This window comes from Pelodiscus sinensis, chromosome 21 (assembly GCF_052426305.1).
Source record: "Pelodiscus sinensis isolate ZL-2025 chromosome 21, ASM5242630v1, whole genome shotgun sequence".
Lineage (NCBI taxonomy): Eukaryota > Metazoa > Chordata > Testudines > Trionychidae > Pelodiscus > Pelodiscus sinensis.
In genome coordinates, this window is record NC_143072.1 from 23,822,253 (window position 1) to 23,842,961 (window position 20,709).

At 48.2% G+C, this 20,709-nt stretch overlaps 2 protein-coding genes across 10 annotated transcripts in view; one reads left to right on the plus strand and one right to left on the minus strand.

The window, feature by feature from the left end:
* Positions 1–14,167, minus strand: part of RPH3AL (rabphilin 3A like (without C2 domains)) — a 98,856-nt gene extending 84,689 nt beyond the window's left edge. Inside the window, exons 1-2 of one of the 9 annotated variants that reach the window (XM_025179275.3) lie at positions 8,377–8,426; positions 7,755–7,850 (exon numbers count right to left, since the gene is read on the minus strand). The gene's annotated coding sequence lies outside the window, so the exon portion shown is untranslated. Of the gene's footprint in view, positions 1–7,754; positions 7,851–7,986; positions 8,095–8,133; positions 8,251–8,274; positions 8,296–8,376; positions 8,526–9,904; positions 10,088–14,055 lie in introns of those variants that run through there. The other 8 variants (XM_075904668.2, XM_025179276.3, XM_006138673.5 and 5 more) reach the window with 8 other exon arrangements.
* On the plus strand, positions 14,132–19,679 carry LIAT1 (ligand of ATE1). Its single transcript, XM_075904670.2, has 3 exons — positions 14,132–14,265; positions 15,769–16,025; positions 18,934–19,679. The coding sequence occupies exons 2-3, from the start codon at positions 15,806–15,808 to the stop codon at positions 19,461–19,463; spliced, it is 750 nt and encodes a 249-aa protein (XP_075760785.1). The 5' UTR covers positions 14,132–14,265; positions 15,769–15,805; the 3' UTR covers positions 19,464–19,679.
* The last annotated feature ends 1,030 nt before the right edge of the window (positions 19,680–20,709 follow it).

Consider the following 20,709-nt stretch of genomic DNA (forward strand, 5'->3'; position numbering starts at 1 on the left):
TCATAAAGAGAGATAGTTCAATCACTAACCTAAAAGAAACCCACCCTGCCCATCAGAAAATGTAATTAAGCTGGAACAAATTTTTAAAAAGCTATCAAACTTCCTGGCCAATAAATCTCTCTCACCACCTATAAAAACCAACTGCTCACTCTGATCCACTATTTCAGTTCTAGCTCTCTCTCTTTGTGTTCCCTTCCATAACCTGGATCAGCCTCCAGTGGCATTTAAAACATTTCATAGCATGACTTTATGAGCCCAGTTTGATAACCCCAAGTCTAGCTCCCACACTTTTGCTGAACAGAATTCTGATCTATTTTGGTTTGAACTGAACCCTTTGAAGTAATCCAAAGTGACTTCTCAGAGCGGTTGCATCTGAAGCTAAGAAGCACACTGATTTTTTGCATTAAGAAAAGGTGAAATTTTGCCAGTAGGATCTCACTTTGGCCCACTGCATTGAGACATTCAATAATCACACTAAGACAGGAGTGGGCAACAACACGGAAGTGGCTCACCACCGCTATATTTACCTGCATGGCCACAGACCCCGGCGATTGTAGCTCCCACTGGCTGTGGATCGCTGTTTCCAGCCAATGGGAGCTGCAGGAAACCACGTCCCAGTCCTCACCGCTTCCAGCCGCTACCATTGGCCGGGAATGGCGAACTGTGGCCAACAGGAGCTGTGATTGCTAGTACCTGTGGCTGTTCATGTAAAGACAGAGATGGGGGCTCACCAGGAGTTAACCCTGGTGGACCAGAACCAGCCCATGGGCCAGTATTTGCCCACCCCTGCACTAAGATATCAAATCACAACAACACAACCTCATCATCACAATGCAATAAGAGGACACCATAGCATACTGGAATGCCATTTAGCAAGCATTCAGTTCTGCGAGGCTGCATTTCAGCACCCTACCAATTGCGGTCTACTGGACAGACCCAAGAACTGCTCAAGTGTGTCATATGCCCTGTATTGTTAGCAGAGATTCACTTGGATTTAATTTGTTGAGAAGAACCTTTGTTTTTAGAGCATGAAGACTCAAGGGTGATCTTGAGTTCAACCATCAAGCAGTCTAACTTGGCCATGTCATGATTATGATTATAAGGGTTAGCCAGCAGCCTAGGGACTAAGGGGTTAACTACACCTAGCCAGGTGGAGTGGCCAATAGGAATGTAGGTAGGACTTTCAAACTGGGACAAAGAAATTTGGTTTTTCCCTCCCCCCTCTCTGAGAATTTCCCTCCAGCTTTGAGGGAGACAGACATGTCTCTGTCTCCAAGAACCAATTCTTCACTTTCTGTAAGTAGGGTAAAATTTAGATAAATTTTAAATAAATAAAGGGATCTGCTGTCTGTGCACTTTTAAAAACATGTTTTGGTTTTCCTTTGTAACCAAGTTCTAGGCCCATGGTCTAGTTTCTCCATGAGTATTACCTTGTTACTTTTTCATCTGGTCATTATACTTGCAACAGGAATATTGTGGTGATAATAAAAGGTTTTGCTCTTTTCTTTTTATTAACCTGGTATTGGTTAATTGTGTCCCGGTTTTACTTTAGGGGTGAGATTTCCCAAATGATCTCTCCCCTGGTTTCTTATTATTACTTGGGTGGTGGCAGCGGAGATTTTATTCCCAAAATCTAGGTTGTTAAGATTTTGGGGGGAAGTTTTATACCAAAGCCTGGTAGATAAGGTTTTGGGGTACTTTTGCTGGCCCCCACTTCTGCATTTTTCGTGCCAGAGTGGGGAACAAGCCATGACAGGCCACTACAGTACATTAAAAGGCTGAGCCCAATCCCATTAAAACCACTGAGAATTTTGCCACTGACTTCAGCTACCATGGGAACCCAATGCAGCAGAACTAAAGTAAGGCAATGAGCAACATCACTGTTATTGTTGAGTAATTGGAATGGTTTGTCCTTACTGATAGCAGAAATACTACTTCAGTTGGATATCCGCAAACATCACTGGCCATGTACTAGTTTATATTAAATATTCTACTCACTCCACAACTTGCTTAAGATAGTTGGGCTTTAGTCCAAGTCATTGATTCGATGGACTAATAAAACAATCACACACGTACACGGTCTCTGTGACGATTCACTTTTCAAAGCCAGATTACACATCCACTCTGCTGTGGATAAAGGACCTGCAATTTTTCTCCCTAATTGCAACGATTTGATACGGGTGGAAAAACTAGTAATTTTACAAGCAATCAGGATATGGGAATTAATCACAAACCTCCCATCAGAGGTGTCAGCCTGTTGCATGCATCAGATTTCATACTGAACTGTAGGTTGTCATGGCAACCCTATTTCAAAAGAGGACAAGTACATTGCTACCTTTACTTCATTTTACATTCACAATGCAGGCAGCTAAGATTAAAGGCAACAGTGGGAACAGTTAAGCAAATTAAGGCTTGATCTAGCAATGCTTATTCACATTAATCCTCCAACTCTGATCTAGGAGTTCTACTCATGAGAGCAAGGATTTCAAGAATAGGTCTTTATCTTAAATTGATATTTAAAATATTATAATATTAAAAACTTTTATATCTCCATGTAAAATATACACAACCTGAACTAATATTCATCATACACACATACCCATAATAAGCACATAACAAATGGTACTGAGACAAACTACTTATAGTAAAATTACTCATATGTTCATAAAGGACCAGTATTACGAATTCACAATTCCATATTGGCACGGATCCAAAACAAAAAATTAGGCTGAATTTATAATAAAACTCTGACTTACCACAGTAGTCTCCAACCTTATTAAGCACAAGATCGCTGTTTGAATTCAAGTGCAACACAGGATCTACCTCAAACCCAAATACCCTGCCCCATCTCCTTCCTCTCCAAGGCCCCACCCCACCTTTACTCACTTTGACCAGGCTGGGCAGGAGGGTGGAATGCAGGCCAAGGGGTCTTGGAGTGGTTCTGGACTGAGCCTGGGGGAGAGAGTAATGATGCAGAAAGGGGTTCAGGTCTGGGGTAGGGGTTCAGGATGTGGACTCTGACGGGGCAATATTTCCTTCCGGTGATGACACAGTGAGGCTAAAGCAGGCTCACCCCTGCCCTGGTCATGTGCCACTCCCGAAAGCTGCCAGCATGTCCAGCAGCAGTTCTGGAGGGAGAGGCAGAGGGCTCTGCACACTGCCTCCTCCATTCACAGGCACCGCCCTCACAGCTCTCATTGGCTGTGGTTCTCAATTCCTGGCCAATAAGAGCTGCGTGGGCAGTTCCTGTAGGCAAGGACGTGTGTGGAGATCCCCTGCTCTACCTCCTCCAGGGGCCACATGGATGTGCCAGCCACTTCCAGGAGAGGTGCAAGTCCAGGACTGGAGGAAGACTGCCTTAATGCTGCTGTTCTGCTAGACTGTTAGCAGCAGTTTGGCTGCAGAAACCTCCAGGAGATTGAACCTGATTCCAGAAGGCTCACGGCCACTGCTCAGCACATGGATAGGGAAAAAAAAAAAAAGAGAGAGGGGATGAATTTTGTTACGTGCACCAATATTGAGATAATTTTGTTCACGACCAGCAGAAACAAAAAACCTTGATATATTATACATATTTTTTTAAAAATTACCATTGGAATATTTATTCCAGCCATGGCAGGTTAGTCATTTTAGAACTCACTACTCAAAGAATTAAACTAAACATAAGAGAGAAATAAAAATTATGAAATGCACAAACCACTCAAACTTTTTTCAAAGTGTGCTATTTTAGGTAACACCACCACCACCACCGCCACCACAAGTATGTGTTGGGTCAGGAGGTGAATGTGAAAGACAGAGGGCGTTTGTCTGGAAGAGAGACACAAACAGTGTGAGTGTGAGAAATTCAAACCGCCCCTTTAAGTATGTGTTCAGAATATCAGCAATCAGACATAGGAGCAACTGCCAGCAGGCTCCCTCCATCCCAGGCCCTGTCATGTCTCCGCTCTCTGTGGAGGTGGAGTACAAGGGTCAGGGGAGAGGAATATCCTGACCTCAGTGCCTCCCTCTTCTGTCTCCCCAGCCTGGCACAGCACGGCAGAGGACCGGAGCAGCACAGTAGTGCGGGGAGCAGCAGCTGAAGAGCCTGCACTTAATAGCCTCTCTACCAAACAAGTCAGGATCACTTGTCAGAGCCTTCAGGATCTACCAGTACATCCTGATCCACTGGCTGGTGACCAATGACTTACTGGGATTTGATTTCCCAACTCCTTCGTAAGTTTTAACACCCTTTGTTAAACGCATTCACTTTTGTAGAGTTTAACTCTCTCATAGAACCATCTTTATTTTTCCATTGCTGGTTTTTTTTTTTTAATTTTCAAATTCTATTTTAATTAATATAATCTACACCCATTTATATAAATAAATGAGTCTGTGCTTTAGCTAAACAACCCAACACTCAACAAATGTACGGAAAATGTGGTTAATTAATCTGGGCTTTACACTATATCTGCCAAACAGTCCTCATATCTGTCTTGAATGCTTAGTGATCAAAAAAATATTACAGCAATTCATTCCTTCTGTACTCAGCAACATGTTATAGATTTACCCTGGGAAATGAGAATTCAAGAGCACCCAGACATGCTGAAACCCTCCAAGCATTAAGGAATGTTTATTATCTATATTGCTGAAGTACATCCAGGAGGCCCCATCTGAGACCAGGGCCCTGTATATACTCAGAGTAAGAGACACCACCTCCCTCAAAGAGCTTGCATTTTAAACAGGCAAGTCAAGAGTGAGTGGAATCAGAGTTATAGAAAGAAGAAAGGACTTCTCCAAGGTCATCCAGCAGCTCAGTTGCAAAGCTTGCCCCTCAGGGCACAGCCTATATTTACTGGAAGATCAATGCTCTGGAGATTGATCATCTGGCATTCAACTTAACAGGTCTAGTATTAGGGATATCAACAAGTAGTCGACTACACGATTAAATGATAAGCCTAGGTTTATCGGTTAATCTAGTCGACTATTCGTATCCCCCCCCCTTGCTGCCTCTGTATCAGAGGCAGCAGGGGAGGAAGCAAGAGTGGGTGTTGGGGCGAGCCTGCTTAAAAGCTGGCTCCCCACAGCACCGGTGCCACCTGTCCCTCCCTCCCTCCACACTGCTGCCTTTGATAGAGGCAGCAGCACAGTGGGCGGGGGGGGGGGGGGTTGAGGAGGCTGCTTTGCGGCAGCAGCCCCTTTCCACAGGGATCCAATCTCCCAGTGGACAAAGGCTGCACATCCCATGGAGCAGCCTTTGTCCGCAAGCTTGGGCCCAATGTGGACAGAGGCTGGTCCCCAGTGTTAGCCCCTGTCCATGGGGGGGGAGGGGGGTCCAAGCTCCCTGTGGACAGTGGCTGGAGCAGCCTCTATCCGCAGGGAGCTCGGAACCCCCGCACAGACAGGGGCTGCTGCCAGAACAGCCTCTGAGCACAGTGAGCCCAGGCCGCCACAGAGAGAGACTGCTTCACAGCAGCCTCTCCCCCGCAGCAGCCCGTCCACAGGGAGCTCGGACCCCCTGCAGACAGGAGCTGCTGCCACCCCGCGCTGCTGCCTCTGTATGTGCGGTGTGGAGCTAATCTGTGGGGGGAGCTGTTTTTAAAATGGATCCCCTTGCGGACTGGCTCTCGCCTGGCACCCATGCTGCTACCTCTGATATGGAGGCAGCTGCGTAGGGTGGCAGGGGGCTCCCTGGGAGTGGGGACAGAGTGCACTGGCTGCCAGCCCTGTCCTTGGGGACTACAGAATAGTTGACTGACTGCTAAGAATTTATGCAGATAGTCGACTATTCTATTACCCTATCTAGTACAGGCCCGTAAATCAAACAGTTAGGGCAGCTGCCAGCAGCGTCCAATACACTTCCTTTTATGAGTAGTAAGGGAAGCCAACGGGAGCATTTGCTCCCATCAGCCTCCCACAGCATGGACACCACGAAGGCTCAGCTACAGGTAAGCCAACTTCAGCTACGCATTTCACACTGCTGGAGTTGCGTACTGTAAGCCAACCTTCCTGGTCTAGTGAAGACCAACCCTCGCAGTTTACAATCTACGGCCCTGATTCTACATGTTTCCAGCATCCAGACCAATCACTGCACCTTCATGAAGCCCCAATGAATGGAGCAAGGCCTGAAGTACACAAGAGAGACAATGGGTGGGGGGGAAAGGAGTGTTATTACTCCCATTTACAAGCAGGAATTTAACAAAAGTATTAAAGCCAACATCGGAACGTCTGAGCCCATTTCTCTAGAGTCAAAATCTGTTCTCTAACCTACAAGCCAGTCGGTCAATCCTTTGGCATTTACATTTAAGAGACTGAAGAAACCTCAGGCAGAGTAATTCCTAGCAAGTCTAGACATCCAGTGCCCACAAAAGCTCATGATACCATCTATATGTTTTGTTAGTCTTTAAATGGCTACCAGACTATCTGTTGTTTTTTTAAGTTTATCCTGTACAGACTAACTCAGCTACCCCCTGAAGCTTCTGAAGTATAATAATAATAATCAGTTTCCTCCAAACTGAGTAGCAGCCTCCCTTGCCTTCATTCTGCATCTCCAACAGTCATTATAAGCTCTGACAGTTTATCCTCCAAACTTTAACCAAAATAATAAACATTTTAACCACTTCTCCACTCACACACACTTCTTAGTGTATATTGATAGCACAGTGCAAGTTTACATCTAGACTAGAAATGCTACAATCACAGTGTGGCAGCACAGACTCATCTTACAGCGGTCAAAGGGCTTCTTCCATTGCAGTAGTAAATACACTTCTCCGAGAGGCAGCAGCTAGGTTGACGGAAGAATCTTTTCATCAATCTACTGCTGTCTACACTAGAGCTTAGAGTGGCTTAACTATGTCTCTCGGGGATGTACATTATTCACCTCCTTGATGTAGCAGGTCGACCTAATTTTCGAATGTAGACGCGTCCTAAAAGGGTAGAGAAAAGATGGACTGACTAGACAGCTCACTGGGGAGAAGTTGTCAGAAAGACAAGCGGTCAGTCACCTCTGCTACGTGTCTGTACAGCACAGAGCACAACAGATCTTGGCTGGGGTTGCCAGAGCTAATTGTAATGCAATGCACCTCAATCATAACAGCCAGTTCCCTGTAGGCCACAGAGCCCACACAATGGTTACATTCTGAGTTATTGTAGATCATACTCTTGCTCCTGTTTTCTATTACCCACTCCTCCCCCTCCTTCACACTTCTGATCCCATAGGGAACTATTAACTACAGTGCAGCATTAAGAATACACATCATCAAGAAATCCCTGCTACTGACATTTTGAAACAAGAACAACACTATTAACTGTGGTCTGTCTTGGGAGAAGTCTCCTGGGAGTCTGATTTCATAACAACCTGCCTAAGCACAACCTGTTGCCAAACTTGGCATCTAAGCAGAGCCAGCAATAGGCATAAAGTAATTGCTTAGGGCCTTGAGCAGCTCGAGGGAGACACTTAAAGTGCTGTAAACGGTCCCCAAAATATCCGTATTTAGAACCCCTAAACAGGCAAGCACCAGCACTATATCAGAAAAAGGGGGAGATATTAATAGAATGCAAATCTAGCCACCTTTATTTCAAGGAAGTAGGAGAATATTTTACTTTAGCTTCAGTAACTACTCTGCCAATGCTTTTCATCCAGGTTCACTTCTGGGTTAGACACACATCAGTGAGGCTTTAAAAAAAAATAACCACAGTCCCACTTTCCCTCCTCCCACCTACAAACAATTTGATTGCCATAACACCAAACACTAAGTAGATCTCAGCATTGTACCAACCAACTTGAGAGGGATGTAGGGATTATCACCACATTGGACGCCTTCAAACAGACTGATCCTCCTCGTCTCTAATCCTGAACTGCTTGTTGATCCTTTCTGGGGAAGAGGGTGGGAAAGTCGACCAACTCTTTTGCTTACATCCACTTTAATAACATCCTGCATAAAACACCCCCCAGCCTCTCTCTGGTTTTGCTTCACCGTCGTCCCTAAAAAAGCTACCTCCTCGCCTCACCTACTCTGCTTGCTGCAGAGAGAGAGGCTCTCCAGAGCCGGCTGGCACGCCCTCAGCGGTTATTGCCCGGGGATGTTTTTCTTTCGGAATTACGAAGTACGAAAACTTCCTGCAAAAGCAGCTTGTGTCCGGGCCGCTCCCACTCACCCCATAACACCGAGTACTTTGCACTGGCAGATTTAAAGGCAACCACATTCCCCGTTCTCTGCAACCTCCTCTTGGGGGGCTGTCAGAAAAGTGCCCGCACCCCCGCGACCACGTCTAACAGGAGTTACAGCTAATCCTCACCACAGGGCTCTCTTTGCAAGCGTGGTTGCTGTACTTGGCGCTCACTAATTGCTTAATTGAAGGCTGGAGGCTGCAAGGAACCACGTCCCCCTACCCGCTTACCGTGCACACGCGTTGGCCGCTACTCCACTTCCATGCACCCCCGTTGCCCTCTAGCGACAGCTGCAAGGAACCAAGAGCCGCGAAAGCAGCGAGCTCGCGCCAGCCCGGCTCCCGCCCAGCCAATCAGAGCATCCCAACAGGAGGGCGGCCCCGGGACTGTGCAGAGCTGAGCGCACGAGCCCTGGCATTAATTGTTGTCTGGCGTGCGGGGGCTGGGAGCAGGGGTCACGCGTTACGAGGCGCGGGCAGATTTGCAGCCCCCCTGGGATAAATCTAAGCCATTTGCAGGGTGTACGCAACAGTGTCAGCACTGGAAATTGCATGCATGGCTCACCTGCAGAGAAACACCAACCCTGGCTGAGTTGGCAAAGTCCATCTGACTTGCTTGGTTTTCTCAAGTTGGGATACCTCGCCTGTTAATTGGAATCTGTTGCAAAGTGCCTCCCTTGTCTGCTAGAAATCTGCTTTCAAGTCCTTCCCATGAAAGGAGGCTTCATATAATCCTAGGGTTGGAAGAGACCTCAGGAGGTCACCAAGTCCATCCCCCCCTGCCAATAGGGTTGCCAGATGGTTTCAATAAAAATACCAGACACACTTGACATGACATCACAATTTACATTATATCTTATTTAGAAAATACCGGACGTTTATACTTTCTCCATTTGTTTCCCGAACAGAAAGCTCAAATACTGGACTATCCGGTTCAAAAGCCGACATCTGGCAACCCTACCTGTCAAAGCAAGACCTACCCCAACAATCTTCCCAGCCAGGGCTTTGCCAAGCTTGGCCTTTAAAACCGCTAGGGATGGAGATTCCACCACCTCCTTCAGGAACCCATTCCAGTGCTTCACTGCCCTCCTATTAAAATAGTTTTTCCAGTGTCCCTGGTTTCCTCCACTGCTCAAGCCAATGCTGCTGAAGAGATTTCCTTGCAAAGGAGACTCTCCGCCCAAGTCTATGTGCCCAATGCAATGGCAGTGCTGCTTACTCAATAATGGGGGATGCAGAGCCTGCCGGTAGTCCTGGAAGCTGATGGAGATTTTACCATCACTGACTGATGGCTGAAATATGGTCTCACTCCTGTGTCTAAGGCACAAGCATCCACGTCACAAAAACATCTCCTATGTATTTGCTTAGCTGTGGTACATGCTTCTTTCATCACTCCATGAACCATTTCTGAAATTCTTTGCTTTGAACTAGCAGGGGGGAGGACAAATTCTAGGCACCCAAAATTACATATTGAACACAAAGGGTTTTTTCAGGCATGTTTTTCAGTCTGTCTTTTAACTCTCCTCTATTCCCTTGCCAATGGGTATGTGAGAATTTCTGGTTGAAAAGTCAACATTAATTCACACACAGATGCCTACCTATCCTTGGCTGCTCAGACAATCTCCACAGACCCTTCTCTTCTGTCTAAGGGAGGGGAACTGCCAACCTTTTCCTTTAACTGTCTTGCTCCAGGAGCAGCACTTCTCTGTCTCCTGCTGCCTTGGGACATATCTACCTAGGCATCAGTAGCAGAACTTACCTGATGCGCCCACCTAGGGATTCACTGCTCTCTGGGTCCCAGCAGCTTCAAGTCCCCAACTCCCATTGCTCCAGACTCCCTCTCTGCTCACGGATCATACATAAGGGAGCACTCAGTGGCAGGGTTGGTCTGCATCCTTAGGCTCCCTCAGGCTCTCACAGAAATCTGCCCACGTCCCCAGCCCTGCAGTGCGCAGAAAGGGAAAAACTTATCACAACAGTTCTTCATGCTGGTGCCAAAATCCCATTGACCCACAGCCAGGCCAGGAGAGTTGGCCTTCCCATGGCTGTTCAGAGGGAAATTCCCTTTCCCATCCACTGCCCTCACCCAGCTGAGGGATCTGCCATCAGAACAGACAGCACCCTCCTCAGTCTCCCTCCTGGCCCCCATCACTCTGCACCCTGTAAATCTGTTTCCTGATCTCCTTCACTCTGCCCCCATTTCATAGTGTCTCTGCTGCTCTTCCCAGCTCCTGCCACCAGTCCAGCCCGAGCCATGGAGCAGCACCCATTTTGACTCTGGGCATGGCTTCCTTCTGCCTCACTGAAAACAAAGGGAACCAGCCATAGCCAACTTTATGAATAGCAGCCTAACTTCCACATGTGGCTAGACTGCAAGGAAATAGTGGCCAATTGTTAGTTTCAGCCAGGCTGACAGTAACAGGAAAAAGCAAACATTCATGGACTGGTGCTTTCAGCACACTTTCAGGAGACAGATAAGAAAAACACCCCCATGTTGCAAGAGTCATGCTCACATGTGAGAGTTGGGTATATTGCATGGGGACATTCCCTAATGCCCCCTCTCCTGTCTCCCACTTAACCCCTGGAAGTTGGAGTAGTGGACTGAACACAGGGCTGGTCAGCCATCAGAACTTCTTTTTCCACTCTGCCACTAACCCACAAAGGGCACGTCTACGCAGCAGGGCAAAAATTGAATTAAGCTACACAACTTCAGCTACATCAATTGCAGAGCTGAAGTCAAAATAGCTTAATTCGGCTTTTGGCGCTGTCCACACAGCAGGAAGTCAAAGGAAGAACACTCTACCTCCAACTTCCCTTACTCCTCGTGAAATGAGAGTATTAGGAGTCAGAGTAAGAAGTCCTCCAGCTCGACATTATTTTGAAATAAAGGCTTGCTGTGTAGACGCATTCTTTGTTATTTCGGAATAACATCAGCTATTCTGCAAAAAACGCTGCAGTATAGACATACCCTGCTTGGTCTATGTCTTTAGCTCCAATACCCTATTAAGACACTGCTATTTAGCACTGACAATACCTCTCCCCTGTAAAAGGACCAGTGCAATGCTTCAGTCCTTCCTGCTGAGTGTTTTAAGAGTGACTGATAAAAACTTCTTGTCACTTTCCTGCTGTTGGGGATCAACCACAATGCCTGACAGCATACACATTAGTTACCTAAGCTTCCCACTAGCCCCTTCATTGCTACCCTTCCCTCAAGAAGGCAAGGAAGGGCTTATTATCTCTTTAAAGAGGTGAAGAAATTGAGGCACCGAGAGGCTAGTACAAAATAATACCCTAGAGTGCACTAAACACATTATTGCAACACATGATTATTGGTCCATGACTCCTAGATTAAGATGCTACTGACTCCTAAGTATTTGTGTGGGAAGAGAAAGTTGAGTAATTCCTAAATTCATGTGGCTTAGCCCAAGATGCTTAGGGAGAAAAAAAAACCCATGTAAGGCAATGAGTTACAGACAGGAAGATCATTTACTTTTCTGCTAGGAAATCAGACATCATTTACAGGCCTTTATGGAGAAGAATTTCTGGCTCACATGGCAACTTCCGGATTGCCTCCTGACTTCTCCACATTGCATAAAAAACCATCCCTCTTGCTGACAGGCAGCTGCAAACAGGTACTTCCCTTCCCTCCCATCCAGCCAATTACTCAGCAGAGGAGAGACAAAACAGCCTTCCCAAAGTGCCTGTCAGCACCAGGCAGGCCACACGAAGGAGAGTGAACACCTGAAAGTTTGCCCTGGTCACTATAAATCTGCTAGGATGACCTCCAGCATTCAATCTTAGAGACCACAGCTACATGGACCAGGAGGATCTTTTCCCAAGAGCCCTGGAGGGGAGGGGAATCTGGGTAGCAAGATTCACCTAGTTGGTGAAGGGAACGATGAGGCTTAGGGTGGCAGAGGAACAGGGTCACTACTGGACAAGGGGGTCTGGAAGGTGTTAAGGGAGGCTGAGGTTTAACTAATCATGGTATATGAAAATGGAATCATGATTCTGTAAAAGGCATAAAACACCAGACTATTGAGCAAAGGCTGCAGGAGACCTCTGCAACTAGGACAGATAGCTGAAGGGTTACAGGCAGCACCAAGTTAGGATTAGGGTTAATCCTGCAAAGATCTAGGCACAGGCTTCAAAATACACCCCGTATGCGTGTTTGATGAACTTTACACACTCACATGACTTAAACTAAGTCCACATGTAAACATCTGCAGGACCAGGACAGGACAACCAATACTTAGGCTGTGCGTGTTCTTCTACCACACACAATATCGGGATCTAGGAGCTCTTCTTAGCAAGAGTAATTATAGTATTTGAGCATCATTACCATGGAGAACTGTTAAAATAAAAGAAACCCTGGAATAAAACCTTCCAGGTAGGGTGAAAATACAGTAACTGTAACAATTTAATGACTGCTCCAGTTTACCATTTGCGTAGTATTACTGCCACTAATACTAGCTAACAGCAGGATCACCCAGGGTCTGCTTTGGTGACTGTTAAATAGGGATTCAAGCAAAGGAATATTACTGGAGCGCTAATTGTGTGTCACCAGGCTGACCTAGAAATGCCTTTGCTGCATGCAGTGTCAGTTATCATAGCACCATGGGATACTTGCCCTGGAAGGGACCTCGAGAGGTCATTGAGTCCAGTCCCCAGCCCTCGGGGCAAGGCCAAGCACCACAGACCATCCCTGACAGGTCTCTATCCAACCTCTTCTTAAATGTCTCCAGGGATGGAGATTCCAAGACCTCCCGGTAATTCATTCCAGTGTTTGGCCACCCTGGCAGTGAGGACGTTTTTCCTGATTTCCAGCCTGCTGCAGTTTAAACCCCTTGCTTCTTGTCCTGTCCTCAGAGGCCAAGGAGAACAAGTTTCCTCCCTCCTCCTTGTGACACCCTTTTGGGGGCTGAAACAAAAGACAGGATTATGCAGCACTTTAAAGACTAACAAGATGGTTTATTAGGTGATGAGCTTCCGTGGGCCAGACCCACTTCCTCAGATCAAATTGTGGAAGAAAAGCGGCACCACCACATATACCAAAGGGATACAACCAAAAAAAAAGTGAGTACATATAAAACAGACAAATCAGATTTTGGAAGGGGGGGGGGGAGGGAGGTTATTGTCTATGAGAGAATGCTGTTAGAGGTGATAATTGGGGACGCTATCTTTGTAATGGGTAAGATAATTAGCTGCTGTCCTGTCCCCTCTCGGGCCCCCTTATCCAGACTAAACAAACTCAGGTGCCTTCCCAGGCCAGGTTCTCCAGAGATCCCCCAGGGGCCCTGCCCCCCCCTTACCCCCCAGGGGCCCTGCCCCCACCCCTCCCTCTATTCTCCAGAGATTCCCCAGAGGCCCTGCCCCCCCTTACCCCCCAGGGGCCCTGCCCCCACCCCTCCCTCTATTCTCCAGAGATCCCCCAGGGGCCCTGCCCCCCCTTACCCCCCAGGGGCCCTGCCCCCACCCCTCCCTCTATTCTCCAGAGATCCCCCAGGGGCCCTGCCCCCCCCCTCCCCTGCCCCCCAGGGGCCCTGCCCCCCCCCCCCCCCCCCCTCTATTCTCCAGAGATCCCCCAGGGGCCCTGCCCCCACCCCTCCCTCTATTCTCCAGAGATCCCCCAGGGGCCCTGCCCCCCCCCCCCCCCTTACCCCCCAGGGGCCCTGCCCCCACCCCTCCCTCTATTCTCCAGAGATCCCCCAGGGGCCCTATAGGCCCTGGCCCCCCCCCTCTCATTTCTGTGGCTCTGCTCTGGACCTTCCTCAGTTTCTCCACGAGCTTGTGGCGGCCCCCCCCAGGCAAAGGGCCCCTGCCCCAGTTCTCTGGCGAGCTCCATGAGGGGCAGAGGCGGGGCAGCCCCAGTGCCGGGCGCTCGTGAGGGAGGGGCGGGGCCGAGCTTACCGCGGCCAGGCCGATCCGGCGGGCCCAGACGGGGGGGGGGCCGGGCCGACCCCGGCCGCAGCGCGCGCTCCGGGGCGCGGGACTATTTGTCCTTGCGGAGGGCGCGAGGGCGCTGCCGCCGGACCGTTGCCATGGAGACGCGTCCGCGGGGAGGGAGCGAGCGGGCGGCGCGGGCCGGGCCCGGAGGAGAAGCGGCGGCTCGGGGGGAAGGTGACTCCGTCCCCGGGGGGGCAGCCCGGGGCTCGCGGCGGTGGGGCAGGACTAGGGGCGTGGAGGGTAGGGAGCAGGCCTGGGGGCAGGGTCCCTGGAGGAATAAGGGGGCAGGGGAATAAAGGGGTCGGGTGGGGGGGAGGGGGCAGGGTCCCTGGGGGTCTCTGGAGAATAGGGGGCAGGGGAGGGGTGGGGGTAGGGGGGCGGGGGAGGGGTGGGGGCAGGGTCCCTGGGGGTCTCTGGAGAATAGGGGGCAGGGGAGGGGTGGGGGCAGGGTGGGGGCCCTGGGGGGTAGGGGAGGGGTGGGGGCAGGGTCCCTGGGGGTCTCTGGAGAATAGGGGGCGGGGGAGGGGTGGGAGCAGGGGAGGGGTGGGGGCAGGGTCCCTGGGGGGTCTCTGGAGAATAGGGGGCAGGGGAGGGGTGGGGGCAGGGTCCCTGGGGGTCTCTGGAGAATAGGGGGCAGGGGAGGGGTGGGGGCAGGGGGAGGGGGGGGTGGGGGCAGGGAGCAGGGGAGGGGTGGGGGCAGGGTCCCTGGGGGTCTCTGGAGAATAGGGGGCAGGGGAGGGGTGGGGGCAGGGTCCCTGGGGGGGGGGAGGGGTCTCTGGAGACTAGGGGGCAGGGGAGGGGTGGGGGCAGGGTCCCTGGGGGTCTCTGGAGAATAGGGGGCAGGGGAGGGGTGGGGGCAGGGTCCCTGGGGGTCTCTGGAGAATAGGGGGCAGGGGAGGGGTGGGGGCAGGGTCCCTGGGGGTCTCTGGAGAATAGAGGGCAGGGGAGGGGTGGGGGCAGGGTCCCTGGGGGGTCTCTGGAGACTAGGGGGCAGGGGAGGGGTGGGGGCAGGGTCCCTGGGGTCTCTGGAGAATAGAGGGCAGGGGAGGGGTGGGGGCAGGGTCCCTGGGGGTCTCTGGAGAATAGGGGACAGGGAAGTGGTGGGGGTAGGGTCCCTGGGGGTCTCTGGAGAATAGGGGGCAGGGGAGGGGTGGGGTGGGGGCAGGGTCCCTGGGGGTCTCTGGAGAATAGGGGGCAGGGGAGGGGTGGGGGCAGGGTCCCTGGGGGTCTCTGGAGAATAGGGGGCAGGGGAGGGGTGGGGGCAGGGTCCCTGGGGCTCTCTGGAGAATGGGAATTGGGGGTGGCTCTGGGGACTTGAGGGATTCTCTGAGCAGTTAAATCCAAGGGGCCTGGCCCAGGGTGACCAGGCATTGTTGGGGGCAGATATCTGAGGAGTAGGACATGGACTGGGGAGATCGCGGGGGAGTAAGGAGAATGGGATTGGGGGCAGGGACTGAGGACTCTGAAGTTGGCCTTTGGGGAGTCAGGTTCTGGGGAGGAAGATACAGGGGACAGACTGGTGGCTTGAGGGAAGGCAGCGTGGAAGGAGGTGAACTGAATGGAATAGGTGTGGGGGGATGAGGGGGATACGTGGACCCTCAGCTAGGAAAATGGACTGTGCACCTGATGTAGGCGACACTGAACGACCCTTCAATGAGTCTTTCTCCCTATTTGCAGGCTCAGTAGCAGCTCAGTGTGAGGGCCAGACTGTCCCATGCAGGAGAGCCCAGGATGCAAAGGGGTGCAGGGAGTGCTGTCTGGCAAAGAGAGGGGCAAGGTCAGCAGCAAGCAGCCAGCTAAGGGATCCCTTACCACCGCCCAGGCCACAGGCAAGAAGAAACCAAGGAAGAAGAAGAAAAAGAAAGCAGACCAGGATGACAGTAACACCAGGAGCAGTGGGCATGGCAGCAGCCCCTCTGCCTCTGAGGAGACAGGTTAGCTATGCAGTGTTACAGCAAAGTGTGCCAGTGGTCACAGCACCTGGGAGATAGGTGCATAGCCTGCAAGAAGTGGACAGGCAGCAGATTTTCATGGTGGAAAGCAGCTGCCACTTCTCAGAGGCCATATTGGTTCTGGCTATGTCCATGCTGGCCTTTACATGACATACTGCTAGCTTCAGCAGACCCAATTCTCATCACGAGCAGAGTGTACAGAACATGCTACCAGACAGGAATAGCAATTTTATGCTCTCTGCCTGGAGTATATAACCACACAAACGGTAACGTGGAGAATCAAGTCTGGTCTCCACTTTGCTGTTCCTGCTGGTAGTGAGGGATGTGCTTATCAGGTTTAGCGGTTATGGGTATACTGACTGTGCTTTACTGATCAGCCAGCTTGCACACGCACTGTGTGCTGTACATATGTGTTGGAGTGCGTATACGCAATATTTAAACATATATTTTTGGAATGGGTAGCTATAAATATAGAACCACAAAGACTTGAGCCGAGATTGGATTTATTCCGAACTGTTCATAGTGTAGAAAATGATTATTGTACTGGGATAATTAGACATCTTTTTACACTAGAGTCATAGTAAAAAAAATTAGGATTGACACCAGCTAGAGGGCTTTTGGTGAGACAGAATCCTGTGAATTTTAGAACCTCCATCTAGAATGATAGCCTGTTAGTAATTTTTGATGTATCCGTTGCTTTTTTTATATACAAATGATTTATTGAAAATACATGTAGCTCTCTAACATGGACTCTAGGAGGCATAGGACATCTGTCAGAGAGAAGAGTAGGTGGTTTCACAACTGCAGCAAGATTTGAGGTAGCTGGATATATTTCGTGGTTTTCTTTTAGAGTTAAACTAGGATTGGTGAAATGTTCAACATTTCACTGATGGGAGTCAAAATTTATCGGACCTCTAATGGAACAATATTTGGCTTGCTAGTACATCAGAGTGGGGGTTAAGTTCAGAACTTCATGGGGAAGTTGTCTTCAATCATTTAAAGAAACAAACTATTCAATTCACTGTTGTTGTGCAATTTCTGTTGACACTACATCAGATATCTTATTAAAATCACATTACTCACACTATTAAAAAGCAAGGATTTTTTTAAATCTGATTATGTGAAGTTTAAACTTTAGAAAATAATAGGACTAATGTATTGCAATGACAAAAGATAGTTAGAATAACCGCAGATGGAAACTGAGGCCCAGATGGAGCAAGATTTAAAAAACAAAGAAAGCTGTAGCATAGATTGCAAGAGATACGTGTCAATGGTATTTGTTCACTAGCTATTTAACTGGAGGGACAAATTAAAACTGAAATTAATCCTAGCTGTAGCAGGTAATGAACGCTCAACCTGCTGTTTTGAAAACTTTCCCTAATTTAGGACTGTAAAGATGACCCTTGTGCCAAGAAGTTGTTTCCCTAGTTGGAAGTAGGAATGTTAAATTGCAATTAATTAGGTAACCGAGTAGTTACCTAATTAATTGATTAGTCGATGGGGGAGGCACTCACTACCTCCACTGCCGCTCTGCAGTTTAAATGTAGTAAGAGTTGGGTGCACAGGTCGCAGTCAGGTTAGCTCCTGGGGGTGGTGTGAGCCAGGACTGTTTCACTGGCCCTGGGAGCTAGCCCCACTGCGGCTCTGCATTTTAAATGTAGTAAGAGCCCGCCAGACTCCTACTACATTTAAAATGCAGAGCTGCAGCAGTTCTGGAGCCGGCACAAGCCAGGACTGCTTAGTCCCGGCTTGCGCCAGCCCCAAAAGCTACCCCCCACTGTGGCTCTATTGCAGTGGAGGTAGCTTCTGAGGCCAGTGCGAGCCAGAACTAAGCAGCACTATGAACAGTTCAGAATAAATCCAATCTCGGCTCAAGTCTTTGTGGTTCTATATTTATAGCTACCCATTCCAAAAATATATGTTTAAATATTGCGTATACGCACTCCAACACATATGTACAGAACACAGTGCGTGTGCAAGCCGGCTCTGCCTCTCCTACCCCTCCAACCTGGCGGAAACGGTCCTGGGGGGAACTTGACTACTCCCTGACATCCCTATTGAAACCCTGAGGTGGTAGTCAAATATGGACACAATGGGTGTGTCTAGACTACATGCCTCCTTCGACGGAGGCATGTAGATTAGCCAGATCGGAAGAGGGAAATGAAGCCGCGATTAAAATAATCGCGGCTTCATTTAAATTTAAATGGCTGCCCCGATCTGCCGATCAGCTGTTTGTCGGCAGATCGGGGCAGTCTGGACGCGACACGCCGACAAAGAAGCCTTTCTTCATCGGCACAGGTAAGCCTCGTGAAACCAGGTTTACCTGTGCCGATGAAGAAAGGCTTCTTTGTCGGTGCATCGCGTCCAGACTGCCCCGATCTGCCGACAAACAGCTGATCGGCAGATCGGGGCAGCCATTTAAATTTAAATGAAGCCGCGATTATTTTAATCGCGGCTTCATTTCCCTCTTCCGATCTGGCTAATCTACATGCCTCCGTCGAAGGAGACATGTAGTCTAGGCACACCCAATTTCTCATTTCAGTTTCTGCCATTCTTTTAACTCAAATATTTAACATTCACAGTGGGGGGAAAAAACAAAATACCAACATGTACAGAACTACTTACAAAATCCAATAGTCATTGTGGTCCAATGGGCATGACGCTGGTATCAAAGTGTTACGAGTACATTCAAAGTACTACATAAGTACGTTTTATGAGTATAGCTGTTTTATAAATGCTGTTAGTCACTCACCTTTTATGTGATTTATGTGAATCCATGCTATGTTTAATGCATTTTATCTGTATCTTTTCTTACCGTATGACCAGTAAAGCCAGAAGTGGCTGTGTTGCCATATTAGCTCTCTGCTAATATTATTTATCATTGCAACAGATAAACATCACAGCACAAGCAAGAAGCATCAGACACACACTGCACAGTTACTTCAAATACTAAGCCTCGGAAAGGATCCTGACCCAGCACAAGATGCCATAAAGGGGATTCACATCGATGCAGAAATAAATAAGCTTTTATTGTCAGCTTCTGCTATTTCAAGCTCTACCCAAACAGAGCAGGACACTGCTGGCCAGATCAATGAAAGCCTTCGATGGGACGGGATGCTTGAAGATCCTGCTGCTGAGGAAGAAAGGCTGCGTATCTATAAACTGAACAGAAGGAAACGTTATGGGTTATACGTCCAGCAACAGCTACCCCCAGAGCCATGTTTGACTCTCAAGCATTTCCCGTTACTTCCAAACAAAGATCCATACACAAACAGCGGTCAGGCAGCATGTCAGGAAGATCATGCCAGTCCTTATTTTCAGGAAAACAAAGATGAAGAGGCCCTGAATGCTGAGCTAGCTACCACGGTGTCGGAACTACAACCAGCAGCATTTCCAAATATTTCTCAGGAAGTTGTGTAAACGAGTATTGTTCTCTATTTTATATCGGTATTTAAATCAGTAACAGCACCATGACTGTTACATGGAAACTTTTTATGTAGTTTTATACACAGCAAAGTTGTTAGTCGGATTATTTCCTCATATGAACAGGATATTCTGTTTACTTCTGCCAGACTTTTTATAAAATACCACATGGAAAGTGGACAATAAAACAATTATGATGATGATTTTATTAAAGATTCTCTGCATTATACTACTTTCCCTCAAGTACCTTCTTACTGATCATGTTATTCGCAAATAGTAGTGTTCTACTGGATTACCTCAGTGCTTTTCAACATGAATACACTAAGCCTCACAATATGTCTGTGAAGTGGGCAGATGTTAGCCCATGTTGCAAATGGGGAAACTGAGGCAGTAAGTAGCTAAGTGATTTGATACCATGCATAGATACAAGATAGGGTAAGCAACATACAGATAAGCTTATCTAAGGTCATATACACTGCAGAATCAGGATTAAATGTCAGATCTTAGTGCCTTGCTTGCTCTCTAACTGCTAGACAATACTGTCTTTTGAAACAAAACCTTATTGTATTGTTCCCCAAAGGCAAAGATTTAGATCAGAAGTAAAGTGCACTAAATTGAAAAATGCCCTTTTCTCAAGTGACAAGGTTCTTATCAATATCATGAGTACTGCAGCTATGTGGCATCTTCTGCACAGATGGGCAAGCTGAAAAAAAATATCAATTGTCTTTCACTTCATAGGCTTCTCCGCTCATCTCTACAAACTTCTCAGATGCTCTTGCTTTTCATTACACACAATAATTTCTTTCAGACTCCCTCAGAATACCTTTACAGTATTCGAATATTTAAAAATAGCCAAAGGCAGAGAAAACATGTTGTTGGAAAAAATGACTGAGCATCTGAAAGAAGAGAGAGAAAGTTTTTATAACTTCCTTCCACCTGCTTACAAATGTGTTCCTTATATTTTAAAAGATTTATTAAAACCTTTTTGAAGCAATGGCCTTTTCTAACAGCTATTGTCTTACATGCATACAACTAACCTGTTTTCTTTAATATTTTAATCACTGAATGGTCCTCTAACCCTGTCACCTTTAATTGGCTGTATAATGCCACAGGCACTTCTGCAATGGCAGGTTGGTTCTTTATTAATATATTCTGACTGTTTTAATACTTATTAGATTCCAACAATGTAATTACTTAAAAACTAAACATTTTTGCAAAGGGATGATCAAATGGACATAAAAAA

Bases quoted from the DNA above. Each gene is read 5' to 3' on its own strand.
- LIAT1 (XM_075904670.2), top strand. From the start codon at position 15,806: ATGCAGGAGAGCCCAGGATGCAAAGGGGTGCAGGGAGTGCTGTCTGGC. The intron at 16,026-18,933 runs GTTAGCTATGCA...TCATTGCAACAG, and splicing joins CTCTGCCTCTGAGGAGACAG to ATAAACATCACAGCACAAGC.